General features: G+C 43.1%; 1 protein-coding gene across 2 annotated transcripts in view; it reads left to right on the forward strand.

The window, feature by feature from the left end:
- Positions 1-17,798, forward strand: part of cerk (ceramide kinase) — a 39,445-nt gene extending 21,647 nt beyond the window's left edge. The window contains exons 2-12 of one of the 2 annotated variants that reach the window (XM_014152780.2): positions 1,568-1,690; positions 1,870-1,992; positions 2,401-2,526; positions 3,501-3,567; positions 5,543-5,688; positions 11,013-11,087; positions 11,587-11,739; positions 11,927-12,121; positions 13,300-13,511; positions 14,542-14,750; positions 16,364-17,798. In XM_014152780.2, coding sequence (XP_014008255.1) covers positions 1,568-1,690; positions 1,870-1,992; positions 2,401-2,526; positions 3,501-3,567; positions 5,543-5,688; positions 11,013-11,087; positions 11,587-11,739; positions 11,927-12,121; positions 13,300-13,511; positions 14,542-14,750; positions 16,364-16,475 — 1,541 coding nt within the window. In that variant the 3' untranslated portion in view covers positions 16,476-17,798. The remainder of the gene's footprint in view (positions 1-1,567; positions 1,691-1,869; positions 1,993-2,400; positions 2,527-3,500; positions 3,568-5,542; positions 5,689-11,012; positions 11,088-11,586; positions 11,740-11,926; positions 12,122-13,299; positions 13,512-14,541; positions 14,751-16,363) is intronic. The other variant, XM_045699670.1, reaches the window with a different exon arrangement.
- The last annotated feature ends 4,351 nt before the right edge of the window (positions 17,799-22,149 follow it).

Consider the following 22,149-nt stretch of genomic DNA (forward strand, 5'->3'; position numbering starts at 1 on the left):
GCCAGTGGGGGCCAGTGGCCAATCTTGGTGTTCTCTGGCAAATGCCAAACGTCCTGCACGGTGTTGGGCTGTAAGCACAACCCCCCACCTGTGGACGTCGGGCCCTCATACCACCCTCATGGAGTCTGTTTCTGACCGTTTGAGCAGACACATGCACATTTGTGGCCTGCTGGAGGTCATTTTGCAGGGCTCTGGCAGTGCTTCTCCTGCTCCTCCTTGCACAAAGGCGGAGGTAGCGGTCCTGCTGCTGGGTTGTTGCCCTCCTACGGCCTCCTCCACGTCCCCTGATGTACTGGCCTGTCTCCTGGCAGCGCCTCCATGCTCTGGACACTACGCTGACAGACACAGCAAACCTTCTTGCTACAGCTCGCATTGATGTGCCATCCTGGATGAGCTGCACTACCTGAGCCACTTGTGTGGGTTGTAGACTCCGTCTCATGCTACCACTAGAGTGAAAGCACCGCCAGCATTCAAAAGTGACCAAAACATCAGCCAGGAAGCATAGGAACTGAGAAGTGGTCTATGGTCACCACCTGCTGAACCATTCCTTTATTGGGGGTGTCTTGCTTATTGCCTATAATTTCCACCTGTTGTCTATTCCATTTGCACAACAGCATGTGAAATGTATTGTCAATCAGTGTTGCTTCCTAAGTGGACAGTTTGATTTCACAGAAGTGTGATTGACTTGGAGTTACATTGTGTTGTTTAAGTGTTCCCTTTATTTTGTTGAGCGGTGTATATATAAATTCCACTAGATTTCCAACTAAGTCTCTTTAGCCTTACAGCATTGTGTCAGGTTCACTGTTGCCCTCCTTACACACTTGAACATAAAACAAGTACCTCATGAAGCTTGTTGAGAGAATGCGAAGTGTGCAAAGCTGTCAAAGGCAAAGGGTTTCTACTTTGAAGAATCTCAAATACAAAATATATTTTGATTTGTTTAACACTTTTTTTGGTTACTACATGATTCCATATGTGTTATTTCATAGTTTTGATGTCTTCACTATTATTCTACAATGTAGAAAATTTATAAAAAATAAAGAAACCCACGAATGAGTAGGTGTGTCCTAACTTTTGACTGATACTGAATGTCAACGTTAGGTGGTTACTGTATATGACTATGAGGTAGATCATTAACGTCACCTTTTGCCTGGTCTAAACCCTCCGCTCCCTTGAACAAAGCCATAATGACTCTGTTACTGACACCCTAATCCCAGTGTGGCACGGTCACATGAGATGTTTACTGGCATATGGTGATGCAAGCTGTAGTGCCCACAGCCTGTTAATAGGAAAGTCAACAAAACAGGAAGGCTCATTCCAAGCATTCACATGGTCCCAAGACATAAATAATGTTCTTTGATTTCATTCATGCAACCACTGGGGAATATGACCCTAAAAAGACGCCCATTCAAGTAAATATAACCCCATGTTATCTTTGCCTTTTTGATATTGAACCTCTATTGTTGAATTCTAAATCCTGACCGCAGGTCAATCTGTCCTTTGTGTAATTGCTGTGTTGTTATGCGGTACCTAACTGTTGTTCAGTGTTGTTTCTTAATGTTTACAGCAGACCACCATTTTCTCCTGGTGTCTGAGATAGTTGGTGCCAGAGAGACCGAAGAAGAAGACCAAACAAACAAAGATGGTGGAAGGAAGCATAATGTTCTGTTGTATCCGTATGCATTTACAGGTAGGGGAGGGATACATAATCTGGCATGGAATGGTTTGTGGTGGCAGACATCTTTGTTTTGTTTAATCTACCCTAACAAGCCATGAATTTGTTGGAATGATAGTATCCTTCTTGACTTTTCAGTTTTTCAGTCTCTGTCTTTGCTCTCTCTCTCTCTCTCTCTCTTTTTCTAAATATAGTGTCCTACACGGAGAGGACCAAACATCACTGCTGGCGGTGTAAAGACATCATCTTCCATTGCTTAGACAAGGCACAGCGTCAACAGTGGGTCCAGACAATCAACAACCAGCTCTCACTACTCAGTATGTCCTTTTCAATGCAGACTCTTTTACTGGCCCTATGTTAAACAAACACCAACTTTAAAGGTTCATGATTTGTGAAACATCTATGAAGGCGTAACTCTTTAAATGTGTTGTCTGTGTAAAGTGGGATCATTTTACCAACCTTTAATACACTATTTAGCATCTTACCAAGAAGTACCTTTCCAATGCGTTTTGCTCATCCAGCCTTCAATATCCCAACAATTTATTCTGGAGAACATTAAGAGAATCAGTCAGAGGATGTCAGTTTGATAACGGAGCATTTCTGTAAAGTTTTGTTGGTTAATGAAACGTCATGAAGTTGTCAGACAGTCACACTCTATCGTCCGTTAAACTAAATGTTGAGTCCTCCATTTTTAATGACCAAACAGGCCCTCCTTCACTTTGCAGGCATCCGACCGAAACGCTTGCTAGTGTACATCAATCCCTACAGTGGAAAACAACGCGGGAAGTGGATTTACGAGCAGAGAGTAGCCCCACTCTTCTCTCGAGCCTCCATCTCCACCGACGTGATCGGTGAGTTCCTGTCAGAGGGCCTAAATTAACATTTAAATAAAAAATGAGCTTTTATGGCCCGGCAAATATTTATTTGTTGACTTGGCAAACAGCTTATACCCGCCAACCACTCCCAAGAATATGGTTTTATTTATAGCACCATCCATCAATGGAACACTGTAATGGAAGCTGTGATAGTCGATAAACATGGGAATCCATTCCAAACACATCTATGATTCATGGGATGCTTTGGGAAGACCATGGATCGTCTAGGGCAGGGGTACTCAACTCTTACCCTACAAGGTCCAGAGCCTGTTGATTTTCTGTTCTACCTGATAATTAATTGCACCCACTTGGTGTGCCAGGTCTAAATCGGAACCCTGATTAGAGGGGACAAATGAAAACGAGTACTGGATTTGGCTTCAAGGTCCAGGGTTGAGTTTGAGGTGTCTAGGGTATTGGCAGGGGGAGGCATCACATAGCTTGGGAAGATCATGAATTGTCTAGTGCCGAGATGGGCAACTCCAGTCCTCGGGGGCCGGAATGGTGTTTCACTTTTTCCCCATCGCTAGCAAACACAGCTGATTAAAACTTATTGCATTCTAAACTGAAGATCATGATTAGTTGATAATTGGAGTCAGGCGTGTTAGCTGGGGCTGGAGCAAAAGTGTAAGACAAGTCAGGTCCCCGAGGACTGGAGTTGCCCATCCTTAGTCTAGGGTATTGGCAGCTCGCGGCCATAGAACCGTCATGGGTTTAAGGCTGGACCCAGACCCATAGCTTGAGGTGTTTTAATTGGTGTTGGCCTTTCACCATTTGTTGGAACCCCTTTATGGTCAAAAACATATTTTTTTCCTTTTAGACAATGGTAAGAGCAATACTGGGTGCAGGATTCTTGGCTTAACTATTTCTTTGTTGTGTGTGCAACGTCTTGACAAGCTTGTGAGATATTTGTCATGGGTTTTTAATAGTGACAATATAACTTGTTTCCATAGTTACGGAGAGTGCCAATCATGCCAGGGATCACTTGAAGACGGAGGTAGATCTGAAGCAATGTGACGGGTGCGTTTTAAACACAGCTGGAAGACACTTCAATCACCTGGCATAGACTTTATCATCTCAGTCAGAAATGACTTTGTTGGTGCAAAAGACTAAGTGAAGGTTTCAGTACAAAACTGTTCATGTTCAACCACAATGCATTCATGTCTGAGCGAAGAAGACTGCTGAGAGCAAAGTGGACATTAATAGCAGTATCAATACAACAACAGCATTAACATGAAAGCTTAGGGGGGCAGAGTGTCTGTGGGTTTTTACTCCTCCATTGTCCTTGATTAACTCTACGATGCAGTGTAAACATGCCGCCCCAAGAATGCATTTGCCGGGTCAAAATGACCCGATAATGTAATATCTGTGTTTTATTTATATGGGTCAAAAATATTATCCTTTTTGTGGAACATAATTATTTTGAGTGATGATTTGGACCTTTCAATAATTATTTTGTTAGAAAAGTTTAGTCGCTTTTCAACAGCTCCATTTCAATGATAACCATTATGGAATTTCATAATATGTTATCTTTTTCTTACAATCAATCTTACAATCAAAGTTTCACATTCAACCTTTTAGTGTGAAGAACAAAATAAAACCACCTTAAGCATGTTTTATAATATTTCAAAACATTTATTTAAAAATACAAAGTTCATCAATATAAACGACAACACTAACAATTGTGAATATAGAAAGCATGAACACTAAAAGGAACAAAGTGTGTGTCTGTGTGATGCTTACTTGTGCTGTCTTAGTCCATGCATTTGTTACAAACCACAAGCATGTGACTGTACTCTTTGCAGACGGATGTGTTGCACTGAGAACACCAGCAGCTGACTTTTCTATCCTTTGCGCTTGGGCAGAGCGGGCACCTCTTCCTCTTTTAGCCCTGGCTGCTCTGAGTGGTGGTGGCATGGCTCTCTTTCATCACCCCACATCTTTTCATTGCCTCAGTTCTTCTGTGGAGATGGGAGAACCTTCCAGCACTCCAACAATCAGGCCTTTATGGTAGAGTGGCCAGACGGAAGCCTCTCCTCAGTAAAAGGCACATGACAGCCCGCTTGGAGTTTGCCAAAAGGCACCTAAAGGACTCTCAGACCATGAGAAACAAGATTCTCTGGTCTGATGAAACCAAGATTGAACTCTTTGGATGGAATGCTAAGCGTCACGTCTGGAGGAAAGCTGCTCATCCACTGTGACGCAGTCGCTGGGCAGCTCCTCCTTATGGCTTCTGGTCCTGACTTTAGTGGGAGGGTGGGGGTGTTCACCACAGTAAGACCCCTTTTTACTCACTTCTCCTCAGAGGAGTCCTCCCCATCTGTAGAATCATCTAGGACAGCTGGACTACCAGGTGCATCCACAACTCCAACTTGACCCCTCAGATTCTGAGTCAGAGGCACCAATGGCTTCCTCATCCAGCATCTGTAAAACCATTTTGGTTGTATATCTGGGCACATTCTTATGAGCCTCCTTATGAAACTCCTTTTACTCAATGAGTTAAAAAGGAGAAATAAAAAAGGTGATTAATGAACATTAAAAACAAGATATTTAATAAATGTTATTAATTACTTAGATTTTATTGTTGCAACAAAAAGAAAGGTTAGTCTGACGAGTGCAATGCAGTGAATTCCATAGGAAATGCATATGAAACTTGAGGTAGTGATGCAAAAACTCTTACTTAAAAAACAAAACTAGGATGTTAGAACATTAAAGACACATTATTTCAGGAATTCCTGGAATATTAGATTACATTTTTGGGGGGATCAGTACAGCAAAAAAAAAAAACATTAGGCTGAGTCATTTTGACCCGACATGTGAATCCTAGGATTAATCAATTATGGTCACTGATTTAGTTAGGAAATTCCCTCAGCTGGTTGTCTAGGTCTTAATTGGACACAAATTGAAAGGAAATAGCAAAAACCAGCAGACCCTAAGGCTGGTCTCAATGGAGTGTTTTCATGCATCGTGTGTGTGTGTGTGTGTCCCTGTTCAGGGTGGTGTGTGTGGGAGGGGACGGGATGTTCAGCGAGGTTGTCCACGGCCTGGTCTCTAGGACCCAGAGTGATTCCAGAGTGGACCAGAACCAACCGAACCAGGACCTGGTTCCATGTGCGCTCCGCATCGGAATCATCCCTGCAGGTAAGAGGGGAGGAGAGAAGCAAAGGAGAGGAAAGAATGGGAGAAGCTAAGTTATGGTAAGGTAAAGGCCAGTTCTAGCCCATAGAATAGGACTGTGTTATACCTCTGTTAGTGGCCATGGCTATGATTGACTCCCACGGTGGCTAACCTTAGTCCCCATGTTCTGTTATCTGGCTGTTGCTGAGTTAAGCATCAGGGCTTGGGATTCCACAGGGGGTTCTGAAGAGTCTATCACTCAAAACTCAATTAGAGGGGGCCTGTTGTGCTGCGTGACCAGTTTAAAAGAAAATCATCATACATTTCACCACCGTGAAATCCATTACTTCACAATACCTAAGGTTGAAGATGGAGGAGGAGAATCAAATCACAGCTGGTTAGGCCTATAGCTTCAGTGATTCTGTAGGTTAATGCTGCTACTTAGCATTGAGTGGCTGCTGCTGCTGGGGTCCAGAATTAGTATTTTTCCAGTCAGTCAGATGAAGATGAAATTGATTACTATAAGCCAGTTGACACTATATATCTAGAGAAAAGGACTCACAGTATCACAGTTTTTGTTGTGCATTTGCCTTGGTTGGTGTCCCACTGACAGGTTTCATGAGGTCAAGTGTGGCCTTTTCTGCTGCCACTGCTTAGCCTGTATAAACATTTGAAATGTTGTTACCTATCAATCAATCAAAACCTAATTTTGAGGCTGATAAGTGATAGTGATAACCAACTGTCATGGTGTACTGCGGTTCGATATACCAGGAGAAATAATAGCTCAAAGTAATAATGATGTATTAATCAGACGTGGTAAGATAGCGAACAGAACCTCTCAGTATCAAATAGACTTTCACTGAATAGTATGTGTGTTTACAAAGTCAACACAGCACACATACAGCCTTGGTTAGAGTATCCAAGTCCACAGTTTTATCAGGTAACCTACCTAGAAACCTAGTGGCTGTGTGTAGTTCAACACATTCACATTGTCTTATCACATATTTTCTAGGTACTATGTTTAGGTTAATGACTGAACCTTGACTGATATTCTATTAGGTAGGCAGACGGAGATAGTGAGAGAAGCTTTGGAATGATTTGAATGAGGAAGTGGGTCAAAACTGCAGAAAATATCTCCTAGATAAAAATCTGGAAATTCAGAGGGATATTTTTAGCTGAGAGAGTAGCTAGTTTTCTCTCTTCTGTGAATATGTTGACTGGGTGTTAAGATTTATTGTTTGAAAATGACTGCGTTGAAACAATGACTGGTAAATGATATGATCCAAGACCAGAAAAGTGCTAAAAAAATAGCCCATATTAACATATGTAGCCTAAGAAACAAGGTCCATGAAGTCAATAACTTGCTTGTAACAGATGACATTCATATTCTGACTATCTCTGAAACTCACTTAGATAATACCTTTTGATGATACAGTGGTAGCAATACATGGTTATAACATCTACCGAAAAGACAGAAATGACAACGGAGGCGGTGTTGAGGTCAATATTCCGAACCACATTCCTGTAAAGCTTAGAGACGATCTAATGTTTAATACTGTTGAAGTAATATGGCTACAGCTTCATCTGCCTCACCTAAAACCCATTCTTGTGGGAAGCTGCTATAGACCACCAAGTGCTAACAGTCAGTATCTGGATAATATGTGTGAAATGCTTGATAATGTATGTGATATCAACAGAGAAGTATATTTTCTGGGTGATTTTTAAATATTGACTGGCTCTCATCAACCTTCCCACTCAGGAAAAAGCTTCAAACTGTAACCAGTGCCTGCAACCTGGTTCAGGTTATCAGTTAACCTACCAGGGTAGTTACAAACAGCACAGGAATTAAATAATCAACATGTATTAATCACATCTTTACTAACGCTGCAGATATTTGCTTTAAAGTAGTATCCAAATCCATAGGATGAATTGATCACAATATAATAGCCATATCTAGGAAAACCAAAGTTCCAAAGGCTGGGCCTCATATAGTGTTTAAGAGGTCATACAATAAGTTTTGTTGTGATTCATATGTTGAAGATGTAAAGAATATTTGCTGGTGTGTAATGAGGAGCAACCAGATGCAGACGCATTTATGAAACTACTTATTCCAGTTACTAATAAGCACGCACCCATTAAGAAAATGACTGTAAAATCTGTTAAATCCCCTTGGATTGATGAGGAATTGAGAAATTGTATGGTTGAGAGGGATGAGGCACAAGGTATGGCAATTAAGTCTGGCAGCCCAACTGATTGGCAAACGTACTGCAAATTAAGAAATCATGTAACTACACTAAAGAAAAAGAAACTACACCCTGAAACAAATATAAATTCTATAAAGAATGATAGTGAAAAGCTTTGTGGCACCTTAAATTACATTTTGGGAAAAAAGGCCAACTCGGCTCCTTCGTTCATTGAATCACAAAGCCCACTGATATTGCAAACTACTTTAATGACTTTTTGTTGGCAAGATAAGCAAACTTAGGGATGACATGCCAGCAACAAACGCTGACACTACACATCCAAGTATATCGGACCAAATTATGAAAGATAAGAATTGTAATTTTGAATTCCCTACAGTCAGTGTGGAAGAGGTGAAAAAAAGTATTGTTGTCTATCAACAATGACAAGCCACCGGGGTCTGACAATCTGGATGGAAAATTACTGGGGATAATGGCAGATATTTGCCATTCCTATTTGCCACATCTTCAATTTAAGCCTAATGGCGAGAGTGTGCCCTCAGGCCTGGAGGGAAGTTAAAGTCATTCCGCTACCAAAGAATAGTAAAGCCCCCTTTACAGGCTCAAATAGCTGACCAATCAGCCTGTTACCAACCCTTAGTAAACTTCTGGATTTTTTGTTGTTGACCAGATACAATGCTATTTCACAGGAAACAAATTGACAACAGAATTTCAGCATGCTTATAGGGAAGGACACTCAACAAGCACAGCACTTACACCCAACGGCTGAGAGAAATTGATGATAAAAAGATTGGGGGGGCTGTCTTGTTTGACTTCAGTTCAGCATTTGACATTATTGATCATAGTCTGCTGCTGGAAAAACGTATGTGTTATGGCTTTACACCCCCTGCTATAATGTGGATAAAGAGTTACTTGTCTAACAGAACACAGAGGGTGTTCTTTTAATGGAAGCCTCTCAAATATAATCCAGTTAGAATCAGGAATTCCCCAGGGTAGCTGTTCAGGCCCCTTGTTTTTTTTCAATTTTTACTAACGACATGCCACTGACTTTGAGTAAAGCCAGAGTGTCTATGTATGCGGATGACTCAACACTATACACGTCAGCTACTACAGCAACTGAAATGACTGCAACACTCAACAAAGAGCTGCAGTTAGTTTCAGAGTGGGTGGCAAGGAATAAGTTAGCCCTAAATATTTCTAAAACTAAAAGCATTGTATTTGGAACAAAACACTCACTAAACCCTAAACCTCAACTAAATCTTGTAATAAATGATGTGGAAATTGAGCAAGTTGAGATGACTAAACTGCTTGGAGTAACACTAGATTGAAAACTCATGGTCAAAACATATTGATGCTGATGGGGAGAAGTCTGTCTATGATAAAGCAATGCTCTGCCTCGACAACACTATTAACAAGGCAGGTCCTACAGGCCCTAGTTTTGTCGCACCTTGACTACTGTTCAGTTGTGTGGTCAGGTACCACAAAAAAAGGACTTGACTCAGAGCAATTGGTTCAGAACAGGGCAGCACAGCTGGCCCTTGGATGTACAGAGAGAGCTAATATTAATAATATGCATGTTAATCTCTCCTGGTTGAAAGTGGAGGAGAGATTGACTTCATCACTACTTGTATTTGTGAGCGGTATTGACATGTTGAATGCACCGAGCTGTCTGTCTAAACTACTGTCACACAGCTCAGACACCCATGCATACCCCACAAGACATGGCACAAGAGGTCTCTTCACAGTCCCCCAGAACAGTCTATGGGAGGCACACAGTACTACATAAAGCCATGACTACATGGAACTCTATTCCACATCAAGTAACTGACGCAAGCAGTAAAATTACATTTAAAAAAAACGGATAAAAAAACACCTTATGGAACAGCGGGGACTGAAGCAACACAATGTGTCACAGACACATGCGCGCACACACACACACACACACGATAACATACGCACTATACATACACATGGATTTAGTACTGTAGATATGTGGTAGTGGTGGAGTAGGGGCCTGAGGGCACACAGTGTGTTGTGAAATCTGTGAATGTATTGTAATGTTTTAAAAATTTTGCTGGACCCCAGGGAGAGTAGGTCTAACTAATGGGGATCCATAATAAATACATGCTTGGCTCACACAGTCACACACCCAAGACAGCCAGGCTTCCTTCACACACATATCTCCAGTCTTCACTTGAGTAAGAAATATGGAAGTGTAAACCACTGTGTAGCACTACAGTAAGTTTTCAATTCAATAACTTTTCAAAAAGTATTGGAGAAGCAAACCAGTCAGCCCATGTCACCCCTTTACTCTCTGCTGTGTCATTGTCAGATTCTTGATAAGAGCCATCTGAAAAGAGAAGAGTGTGATTACTAAGCAATGAGTCCATCTGTAAACGGCAGGGCTGATTTCCCAGGCTCTCTGTTCTGTCACGGTTCCCTGAGTCAGCTGAAAACATCTAGCTTGCATCCCAAATAGCACCCTATTCCCTATATGGTGCAATACTTTTGATCAGAGCCTATTAGGGAATAGGGTGCCATTTGGGAAGCATACCTAGCATAAGTCTGCAGTCTAGCTGTAGAGATGGAAATAGGAAATAAGTCTGTCTCCTCACCGGTCTGTCTTGGTGTCGTTGGTTCGTCTCAACAGATCGTAAATTATCTAACTGTGACAGATATGCCTGAAATTACTGTCCCCCGGCTGAACGGTAGCGCACGGTCGATAGAGACCTATTACCATAATATCAAATCAGAGATTTCGAAGTCAAACGGAACATTTCTCTCAAGTGCCAGGAAGGGTTTGTGTCTTGCTTTCCCCTCCTTTTCTGTGTAGTGAGTGCTGATTGCCCAGATCCAGACAGACCCATTGGCTATGATATCTTTCTTTGGCTCTGATACATATCACCTCATTTCTGCCTAATAAAACTACTTAAGCTCTTTTTCTAACTCCATCTCGAAACTCTCTTCATAAAACATTTTTATGGCCATTGATGATTCAATAAAAGCATATTTAAACACTTAAACAATAATAACTCCTGGATACAGGACTTTCTGGGAAAACGACCCCCAAAGTTGGTTTGGGATTTGTCCTGAGATTCAAGATACTATTACATGACTGACGAGGCCTGTATCTCTCCTATCCAACAGGTTCGACTGACTGTATCTGCTATTCTACAACAGGCACCAACGATCCAGTGACTTCAGCCCTGCACATCATCATGGGTAAGTAGCTACACACACACAAACACATACTCTCCGTACCAAACAGGTCTATCTGTCTTCTACCTGTCAACGTGGAGATTTAATAGAATTTCTTAATATATCTCGGTGACAATGCTCACAATTAGCTGCATCTCTCAATAGTACAGCTTTCTATGTCCGAGTACAGTACAGCATCCTAAGTCCTGCAGGTACACTTGTGTTGTCCCATGCACACAGTCTGGAGTGTGGTTTTAAAGAGATAACATTGCACTCTAGTAGAGTCCTGTCCAGGGGGTTTGGGTCAATTCTAGTCAATTCAGGAAGGACACTGATATTCCAGTTCTCTTCCACGCTTTTCAATGAGGACAAATTTGAATTTGGTTCACTTTCTGAATTGACAGATATTGAAATGGCATTGACTCTGACACCAAGACTATTCTATATTGAGTGTCCCGTGACATCATTCCAACCAGTTGAATAAGGCCCTTTCTGTCAATTGTTCTGTGTGTTCCTCCTCCAGGTGACTCCCAACCCATGGACGTGTGTTCTGTCCATCACAACAACACCTTCCTCAGGTACTCCGTCTCGCTGCTCGGATACGGTTTCTACGGAGACGTGCTGACGGACAGCGAGAGGAAGCGCTGGATGGGGCCTTCCAGATACGACTTCTCAGGTAAATAATGGAGTTATAATTGTTATTACAATTGCAGTCAAACAATTAGTTAGTAGATTATGTAGTAAAAAAAATCTCAATTTCCGAATATGACCTACAGTGAAAGGGAGGAATGAGTGGAGGAACTAAACATTTCACACAGTGTCAACATCAGGATTTTCAAAGCCACACACTGCTTCTGCTGCAGGCCTAAAGACGTTCCTGACCCATCAATATTATGAAGGGACCGTCGCTTTCCTGCCCGCTAAGGACAACCTGGGGAACCCTAGAGACAAGATCAAGTGCAGAACTCGGTGCCATATCTGTGAGCAGGGTGCCAACAATGGGCAACTCCTCTCAGGGGATCATGTCTACAAGATGGCTGAAGAGAACTCTGACGAGGGTAAGAGGTTATAGTCCTCTGTAAGTGTGTGCTGTGTGTAGTCTTTTCCCTGTTGCCATGTCTGTTGATAAAGCTGATGTCCCTCCTGTCCCCATGTCAGTTCCCTCGTCTGTCTGTCTCTCTCTCACTGCCATGACGCTCTACAGACAGTCATAGTATACCGTTTGGTGTTGAACACACACACTCCACACAGCCCACTCTTCTCATCCCAGACCTTTATCTACCCCACAGCACACATACACTACAGTCCCCACTTTTGGGAAATGGGAAACTCTCTTCTCAGCCGGCATTTGTTTATTCTGAGCAGCAGATAGGAGGATAAGTACAGTTTACTGAGAGCCACAGAGATCCCCTTTCTCCTCTCATGTCCCGGGACTCTAATTGGTGTTAATTTACGGCATTTCTGTCGTGGCTGGCTGGAGCGCTGGCTGAGGCGACAGGTCCCTGTGGTGCTGACACACACACACACACACACAGACGGAGACAGAACCCCACTAATCAAGGAGATAGTTGGTCTGGCTGCCAGTTGGCGGTGGATTTTCTGCACACGTTTTGGCGATCAAATCTCCAACAACTGCTTAAGCAATGGGGCAAGACGCCGGCTGCGTGCCACGTCGCAAACAAGCCTCCCGAAATGTTAATGTGTGAGGGACACTTGAGAGGTTCCCGAGCTAAGACAATGCCAAGACCTACAATAAGGTTTGTAAATGTCTAATCATAATCCGATTGGTAGTTTTTAAAGACTTCTAATCATTTACTTTCCAATTAAATGTATGTTTTTTAATCCCTGTGGACTTGTTAATGTTGGTTCAGGTTATCATTCCTGTGAGTTTGTTTTACGAGACGAGTAGAATAATTAAGCGTTTTATGGACTCGGATCGCATAATATTCCCCATGCGATCAGGGATATTATCGTAAAACACCCAGACATTTTGGAGTTACTGTACATCCCCATTAAACCACTCAACCAGTAATTTAATGGCAGAAGACTTTGATTCTGCCATGTTACCGAGTGGCATCACATGAGTGTAATAACACACTCGCTCCTGATTTTAGAGCACCCAAAGTGTCAACAAGAGTGTTTATATTTTACTAGCATAATACAGACACAGAATTGTAGGAAGAATTTCCCCAAAGGGATGACACATTTAATCGATCAACTCCTCTTGTGTTTAAAGAGACCAGCGGTGATGGTGTATGGCGGGTGATCCGGGGGAAGTTCCTAGCAATCAACGCTGCCTGTATGAGCTGTGCATGTCCTCGCAGCCCTAGAGGCCTGTCGCCCTATGCCCACCTGGCCGATGGCACCACGGACCTCATCCTGGTACGCAAGGCCTCCCGGCTCGACTTCCTCCGACACCTCATACGACACACCAACAAGGACGACCAGGTGGGGAACTCTGAGTTGTTATTGAGAAAACCATTTGCTATTATTTATTTATTTATTTTCACATTGCCAAGCATAAAATATCATTAGATGTAAGATAATTCAATCAGAGGTGGATATCACCCCCGCCAAAAGTTATAAGATTTAGCAAAGTTATTTGCTAAGTCAGTACTGATTATTTTCAAACCATATTAATCTATGGTAATGTATTGTGGATCAAGCCAGTAAAACTTTTGAAAGTCACAAAGAGTTCAGGAGGAGATGGAGAATTCCTCTGTCACTTACTCAGTCACTCATCTCTCTCACGTACCGCATGTCATGGGTTACTCAGCCTTCGGAGAGAGATGGAGATTGACTGGGAAAGAGTTTCCCTGTACTTTGCTTGCAGACCTCATGGTTTAGTTGGCTGACACAGCTCTTTCTAAATCAGGGTATACCTCAGTTCAGGCCCTTTCTTGCGTCTCACTCCGCTCTCTCACTTTTCGTAAATATCCCACAATTCTTCAAAGCGATATCCCAATTCTACAAAGCGCTCTGGATAACTTGCATCATCCTCCTGCACATACTGCTACACACACAGGATGGGCGGTAGGATGTTCATTGCATTATACCTCTGTAATATCTCCATAGCCCATCCACCACGGAGCGAAACAAGGAGTGAGAGGCCAGTAAGTGTATTCATAGTTTTGTCAGAAAGCTTTTTAGGGGACACTTGGTATGAATACTAACCAGGCCCAGTCATAAAGTGAGTGTGATGGAGAATAAATCGCTCTGACACGCTCCTCTCCTCCCAGACAGTCTGTGGAGTAGAACTGAGTAGTGATGGGGGGGATAAAGGGAGATTGTTTTCTAGGGCAGTGAAAGATTGAGACCTTTGGTACTGTTGACTGACCCCCTTCTTTTCTGTCTCTTTTCCCTACTTTCTATCCATCCCCTCTTGTCTTTACTCCCTTCTTATTCCTACCTCTATCCATCCATCCCTCCCTCTCCATACCTCCCTCTCCTAATTTTCCATCTTTCTCTGCCTCCACAGTTTGACATGTCCTTCGTGGAGGTGCACCGTGTGCGTCGGTTCCGTTTTGCTCCAAAGCACAGCAACGTGATCTCAGAGGTGGATCTGAGTGAGACCAGTGGGAAGAAGATCTGTAACCAAGTCTGTACGGCCCATCCCAACAACGACACAGGCCATAGCAACTGGAACTGTGACGGGGAGATCTTGCCTCATGCGGATATACAAGTGAGGTATGCTATTCAGAATTTGAATACGTTGGTTTTGTTAAGAGATTTAAGAAGTTTGAGGTTTACCCACGTGCAAACACACACACACACACACACACACACACACACACACACACACACACACAGTGGTCCCACTTCTTCCACCTCAACATCAGTAGAGATCTTTATATAGCATGATGGTGGCTCTCCCTCCACCACCACAAAATCAGTAGAGATCTTTATATAGCACGATGGTGGCTCTCCCTCCACCACCACGACATCAGTAGAGATCTTTATATAGCATGATGGTGGCTCTCCCTCCACCACCACGATATCGGTAGAGATCTTTATATAGCACGATGGTGGCTCTCCCTCCACCACCACGACATCAGTAGAGATCTTTATATAGCATGATGGTGGCTCTCCCTCCACCACCACGATATCAGTAGAGATCTTTATATAGCATGATGGTGGCTCTCCCTCCACCACCACGATATCAGTAGAGATCTTTATATAGCATGATGGTGGCTCTCCCTCCACCACCACGATATCAGTAGAGATCTTTATATAGCATGATGGTGGCTCTCCCTCCACCACCACGATATCAGTAGAGATCTTTATATAGCATGATGTTGGCTCTCCCTCCACCACCACGATATCAGTAGAGATCTTTATATAGCATGATGGTGGCTCTCCCTCCACCACCACGATATCAGTAGAGATCTTTATATAGCATGATGGTGGCTCTCCCTCCACCACCACAATGTCAGTAGAGTTCTTTATATAGCACAACAGTGGCTTTCCCCCTGAACACATTTACTTTACGCTCCATTATACTTTGCCAATGAGGCATGGCTGTGTAATCCTAGTTTATCTAATTTAATATCCCTTCCACTGTTAAGAGCCTACTCACTTTTAGTCCATTCATTTATTGCCTTTTTCCTCTCCAGTAATTGTTCTTGGAATGAGTCAGCGAATGAGTGGCTGAGATAATTAATGGTGATAACCCTGATCGCTCCCAAAAAATAAAAAAATAAAGAAAAAAAGAAGACCGAAAGAAATAGGCTGCTTTCTTTCACTGCTAGACACAATATCAGTAGGTGACTTCAATTGTATTTTTTTTTTTTAAGTATCTTGGTTAAGTGTTTGATTGAGTCTGTCTGGATTGCCTGATGGGCACTGTATGCACATTTGAGGCTATTCCATTGGTTCCGTTGGTTCCATTGCACCAGGCAAGCTCAGTCAAGCACAGCTGAAGTATTTAAAAGAAAACAAATACTATTTGAACCACCAGTGTGACTGACTGTAAAATAAAATCTGTAGCATCATCTGAGTTGAACTTTTATTAAAGTCAGGGTCTCTATACTGCATTAACTGCCACACTACTACTGGACCATTCCAAAACTCATCACAGTGTTTCTGTAACCAAGCCACGTGAAAGCTAAATAGCAATCTCAGTTTTTACTCTAAAATGGACAATAAAGCTTCTGAACTTGGAACCTGATCTCCATTCCATTAGTTTTACATCTGTGATATGAACAGTAAAGTCCGACTAGAAACGAACACTCATTATGTTGATAAATGTGTAACTGTTCTTCTGTGTGTGTGTGTGTGTGTGTGTCTCTCTCTCTCTACAGTGTTCACTGCCAGCTGATCAGACTATTTGCCCGAGGTGTCGAGAGGGGGACCACGTTTGACACTTACACATGGTCTGTAATAGAAGGATCAAATCTCTCGTGGCAAGCTTAGGGTGACCAACTGTCCCAAATTGTGCTAGAAAGTCTTGCATTTGGACCCTTTATCCCTCATCCTGCAACCACACATGCGTGTCCTGCATTACATTTATTTTTTATTGTAACTTTCATTTTTAAAAAGTCAGTTTGTCACGTATTTCAGACTTCCCATATATTTGATGAGTATTGCCATCAGCTTGCGCTTTTGACAAGAAATATAGGCCATCATATGGAGCTTTCCCTTCCCGAGTCAAGTATCTTTCCTGATGCATCTCCTCCCCAGAACTTAAGTGAGTATCTGCCGCAATTACACAAGATTGTAGTACAGGTTTCCGAGAATATGGAGACCCATAATGAGACGAAAGAAAAGGAGGAATCTGTTCTATGTACCTCAATCAAGTATGTGACTGATGTTCTGTGTGGACATCCAAAGACAATGGGATGGTAGTAGAAATCACCTAGCTAGACTGTCAGTAATGCCTCACCGTTTCTGCATATCGCTGTGATACAATGTGAGGGCAGAGAAACTCATGGGTAATCAGAGGTCCCTAAGTGATTGTGCTTTCCCAGGAAGTATCGCACCTGTGGCACAGAGCAACAGTTTGTCTATATAGAAGTTATTTAGTTAAGACTAGTAACCCCCTCACTAGCGGGGGGGGGGGGCTGCTGCCAGTGGGTTGTCCTTTGTGTGTAGGGTAATGTCTTTGTGAGAGTGCCATCATAATGAGTTAGCGCCGTTACAATTATACACCAGCCTGCCATCAGACAGATGCTGCTTCCTACAGCCAAAACATCAGCCAACTCTAGGACACACACACACACACACTCCATGCACGCACACACATCTATCATCTGCCACTGTGAAACCACACACAAACCTAAACTCTCAACACTGTGGGAGGCTCGGCCTGTTCTTTTGGAAACCTCTCCAAGATCATTACTGGTTGCCGTGAAAGGCCATGATTATATTTCAACTCTGAGCTGTGAGTGAATCAGGTAGTGCTATAATGTTCCCTGTGGGTGTATGGTCTATGTGGCTGTCAGGTTCTGATGAACTGGCTGATGTTAGTCTCTTTGCTGTACATTACATATATCTGTTTGGAACCAAAAGGTGTCAGTCCCACCCTGACTCGCTAAGCCAGCTGAAATGGGGGAACGTTTTGACTAACACATGAGTTCTGCTGAAGGCTTTATAATGACTGAATATTATGTAATCCATTCATCTTGCAGGGCTCAAGATGACATGACAAACTGTGTGTAACTAACCTGTGATGTGGATTATGATTTGATAAAGATTTAATATGTTTCGATACAGATGAATAAAGTGCTTTTAAACTAATAATAGCGTGTTAACATTTTTATTTTTCTAGAAATGGTGGGAGGGCATTTTGAAGATTGTGACTTTGGTGTCAAGTGCAAATTGTATTTCTTACAGTAGGCTTTGAGGCTTTTAATAAACGTAAAGCCTTCATCAACCTTGTGCAGGATTTGTAATGGGTCTATGCATGTTCTTTGTTCATTTCTTAACCGTGTCTCTTCTCTTGTTATTCCTTAAACAGGAAGGACATTTGCCACACACAAAAGCACAGACTGAAAAACGGGCCTCAGATGCAGCCCTGTCGGTGGCTGGCATCCCTATCCTCTCTTGGCATGGTTTACAGGATGTTATTATAAATTAACTACATGAAACCAATACATGTTTCCCTGTTATCTCTAAGGGTCTTCCATAATGCTGGATGCGCCGCAAAGCCCATTCCGCTGACAGATATGCTTTACTGGGGCAAGGGACGAATGGGACGCCACAGCATTTAATGGGCTTATTACATAAAAACGACTGCAGGGGAGATATAAATTGTCTCTGGCTCCTCTCTTCTCCCCTGGCGTCCGATGGAGAGATATTTTGCCTCGGACACATTTGTTCATCCACCCAGTCTCGCTCACTGTTTTTGATATGGCCCATACATTACGGTGCTATCTGGACCGGCATGGCAATGAAGTAATGTGATTTTCCGATCTCCTCTTCCTACCCGTAGAGTGCATTCAATTTCCTCCCTCTCTCCTCCCATCTTTCGGGCTTCACTGTGTTGTCATTGAAAGCGGATTGCGGGTCGCATTCCCGTCGGGACCCACTGTCTCATTCTCAAGAACCCGGCCTTCGTCCTGAGACACAACAATAAACCCACACACAGCCAGCTGCTGTCCTTGGCTCACACCTAAACTGCATGGAGATTGGAGACAACTCATTGTGAGTGTGATTACACTTGCATTTTTACCCAGACGATGAGTTTCCATTCCCATCCACCTTGAGACAGCTCTGCTCTGTCAGAACCCAGGATAGTAGCTGTCTACACTGATCCCTAGTCTCGGGCCCTAAAGTGCCACAGCTGGGCTCAGGTAATGCATTCTAATGGGCAAGAGAAACAGCCACTCCAGGTAAGGAGCCAATGCAGCAATGCAGGAGAAATCGTAAGGCCATGTGATGCAGAACTGGGTAAGCAAACCATTCGGGGCCTTAAAAGGTTCACTTTTGTTTTTGAAGATAACAAACGATATCACCACATTGAGGGGGGGATATCTAGTCAGTTGCACAACTGAATGCTTTCAACTGAAATGTGTCTTCTGCATTTAATCCAACCCCTCTGAATCAGAGAGGTGTGGGGGGGCTGCCTTAATCAACGTCATCGGCACCCGGGGAGTACTTGTTGTTGGGGGTTAACTGCCTTGCTCGGCACAGGGATTTGAACCAGCGACCTTTCGGTTACAGGCCCAACGCTCTTAACTACTAGGCTACCTGCCACCCCCTCTGAGAGGGAGAGCTGGAGAAAGTGTTTTGTATTTCCTGAGGTGGTGGCTATGAGCAGAGGAGAGCAAGAACCAGGATCAGAGGAGTGAACCCAAAGTGTTGCTGGCTGCCGCAGGGCTCTATCCATCTATTGATTGTAGCAGTTCTCCTGTTTCCATTTCTCCTCAAAGAACTCCTGTGAGACTGCCACAGATCAATGAGTCCAACACTCTCACTTCAAACACCCTGATACCTGGCCCCCATCACCGCAGGCCATGAGAGGACTGACCACACACACTACACCACTGTGCCAGACTAGGCAGTCTGCTATGAGAGCTGTGTATACCCAATTACCCCAACCCCTAGCTCTGTGCGGGCTGGGCCTACACTGGCCCTCTCAATGTAACCATACATAGCCTCTCAGTGGGACACTAATAAAAACTTCACAGGCCTGGCTGGAGAGAATGTTACCTACTGGGAGGTCACAGTCAGACAGGAGTGAACAGTGGAGAGAGTGTGGTGAGGTAAAGCCTGTATTGGTTCGGAACCTGTCTCTGTCTACAAATGAAGGCATGCTTCATTGCAGTCGAATGATTGCCATCCACAATAATCAGCTGTCGGATAGAATTCCCAAAACACCGGCATTTGCTGCTGTCATTTACTTCCTGTTTAATTACAAACATAAGATGATGCATGACATGGCAAGGTGAGCAGAGACCTTTCTGCCTGCAGCAATTTACCCTCAGGTGTAGTAAGGCTTCTGCAGGTACCATGGTTTAGGTCAATTTTTTATTTTTTATTGAAAGCAGTCAATTCAGGATTTAAACTGAAATTCCAATTCAATAATTGTAAAAAGGCAGTCTATTTTCAATGACTTCTCAATAAACTTAAAAATGAAAAGCTATTTAAGTTGACTACATTCAATCGAATTGACTCCAACCTTGGTCTCTACCAGACAGTTAGTCAGTTGATTAGGACTGTGTGTATTCTGAAACAGCTTTTTCTCTGTCCAAATCAGACCAGCCTAGCTGGACTTGTTCTGTAGCGAAACACTCCAAGTTATTGCATCCCTAATGGTGCTTAAAGTAATTACACTACATAATGTTCCTCCTTTTCCCCCTTCGCTGAGCCCCATCAGATCAGCCCTGGTGTCCAATGGGAACAATGTACACATCCCAAATGGCATGCTATTCCCGACATAGTGCACTACTTTTGACCAGGGCCCATAAGGCTCTGGTCAAAAGTTGAATAGGGTGCCATTTGAGACACACACTATGTCTTCCATTCCCCTCTAAATGATACTATTAACCATATTGCATTTGATGACTCTCAGGCAACTCAAGTCAAATGAGGCTCGGTTCACTGAGAGTTTAATTGACTGGATACAAGGTTTATCTAAAAGATTGCATGGTTGGATAGAAAACAACTACAGCATAACACGTTGTTAGAAGAGATTTATGTTGTTAGGCAGTATTTCTAAGATCTGTTGTGCATTGTTATACATTCATCACCACAACCTCAAACTGACTATCCTACCGATCCTTGACTTTGGCAACGTCATTTACAAAATAGCCTCCAACCCTCTACTCAGCAAACTGGATGTAGTCTATCACAGTGCCATCCGTTTTGTCACCAATATACCACCCACCACTGCGACCTGTATGCTCTCGTTGGCTGGCCCTCACTACATATTCGTCGCAAAACCCACTGGCTCCAGGTCATCTATAACTCTTTGCTAGGTAAAGCCCCGCCTTAGGTCACTGGTCACCATAGCAACACACACCCGTAGCACGCGCTCCAGCAGGTATATTTCACTGGTCATCCCCAAAGCCAACTCCTCCTTTGGCTGCCTTTCCTTCCAGTTCTCTGCTGCCAATGACTGGAATGAATTGCACAAATCACTGAAGCTGGAGTCTTATATCTCCCTCACTAACTTTAAGCGTTAGCTGTCAAAGCTGTCAAAGCAGCTTATCGATCACTGCACCTGTACACAGACCATCTGTAAATGGCCAACCCAACTACCTCATCCCCATATTGTTATTTATATTTGCTTATTTGCACCCCAGTATCTCTACTTGCGCATCATCATCTGCACATCTATCACTCCAGTGTTAATGCTAAATTATGATTATTTTGCCACTATGGCCTATTTATTGCCTTACCTCCCTAATCTTACTACATTTGCACACACTGTATATAGATTTTTCTATTGTGTTATTGACTGTACATTTGTTTATCCCATGTGTAACTCTGTGTTGTTGTTTTTGTTCTCAACTGGCCTACCTGGTTAAATAATGGTGAAATAAAATAAGTAAATAAATAAAAATACCTTGGAGGAAATATAGACATTTTCTACTTTGCAGTTGGATGAGATGGGTTCCTTATATCAACTGAGGTGGTCTGCGTCCCAAATGGCACCCTATTCCCTACATGGAGCACTATGGGCCCTGGTTAGGAGTATGGGCCCTGATCAAAAGTAGTGCACTATAAAGGGATTAGGGTGCCATTTGGGATGCATTCCTGGTCTCATTAGGAGTGTGTTTTGGCATTGAGAAGAATGCATTGGCTGGCTGATTAATTGATCATCCTGTTGGTCTAGACTGCCAACATCACACCCGTTCTTCAGCATCAGGTCAAACACAAAGACACAGTAGGAAAAACAAACTCCCATCTACACTACATGACCAAAAGTATGTGGACACCTTGTCGTCGAACATCTCATTCCAAAATTATTATTGGCCAGGCCTTGCTGCTATAACAGCCTCCGCTCTTCTGGGGAGGTTTTCTGCTAGATGTTGGAACATTTCTGTGGGGACTTGCTTCCATTCAGCTACAAGGGCATTAGTGAGGTCGGGCACTGATGTTGGGCAATTAGGCCTGGGTCGCAGTCTCGTTTCAATTCATCTCA

Source organism: Salmo salar, chromosome ssa17 (assembly GCF_905237065.1).
Source record: "Salmo salar chromosome ssa17, Ssal_v3.1, whole genome shotgun sequence".
NCBI lineage: Eukaryota > Metazoa > Chordata > Actinopteri > Salmoniformes > Salmonidae > Salmo > Salmo salar.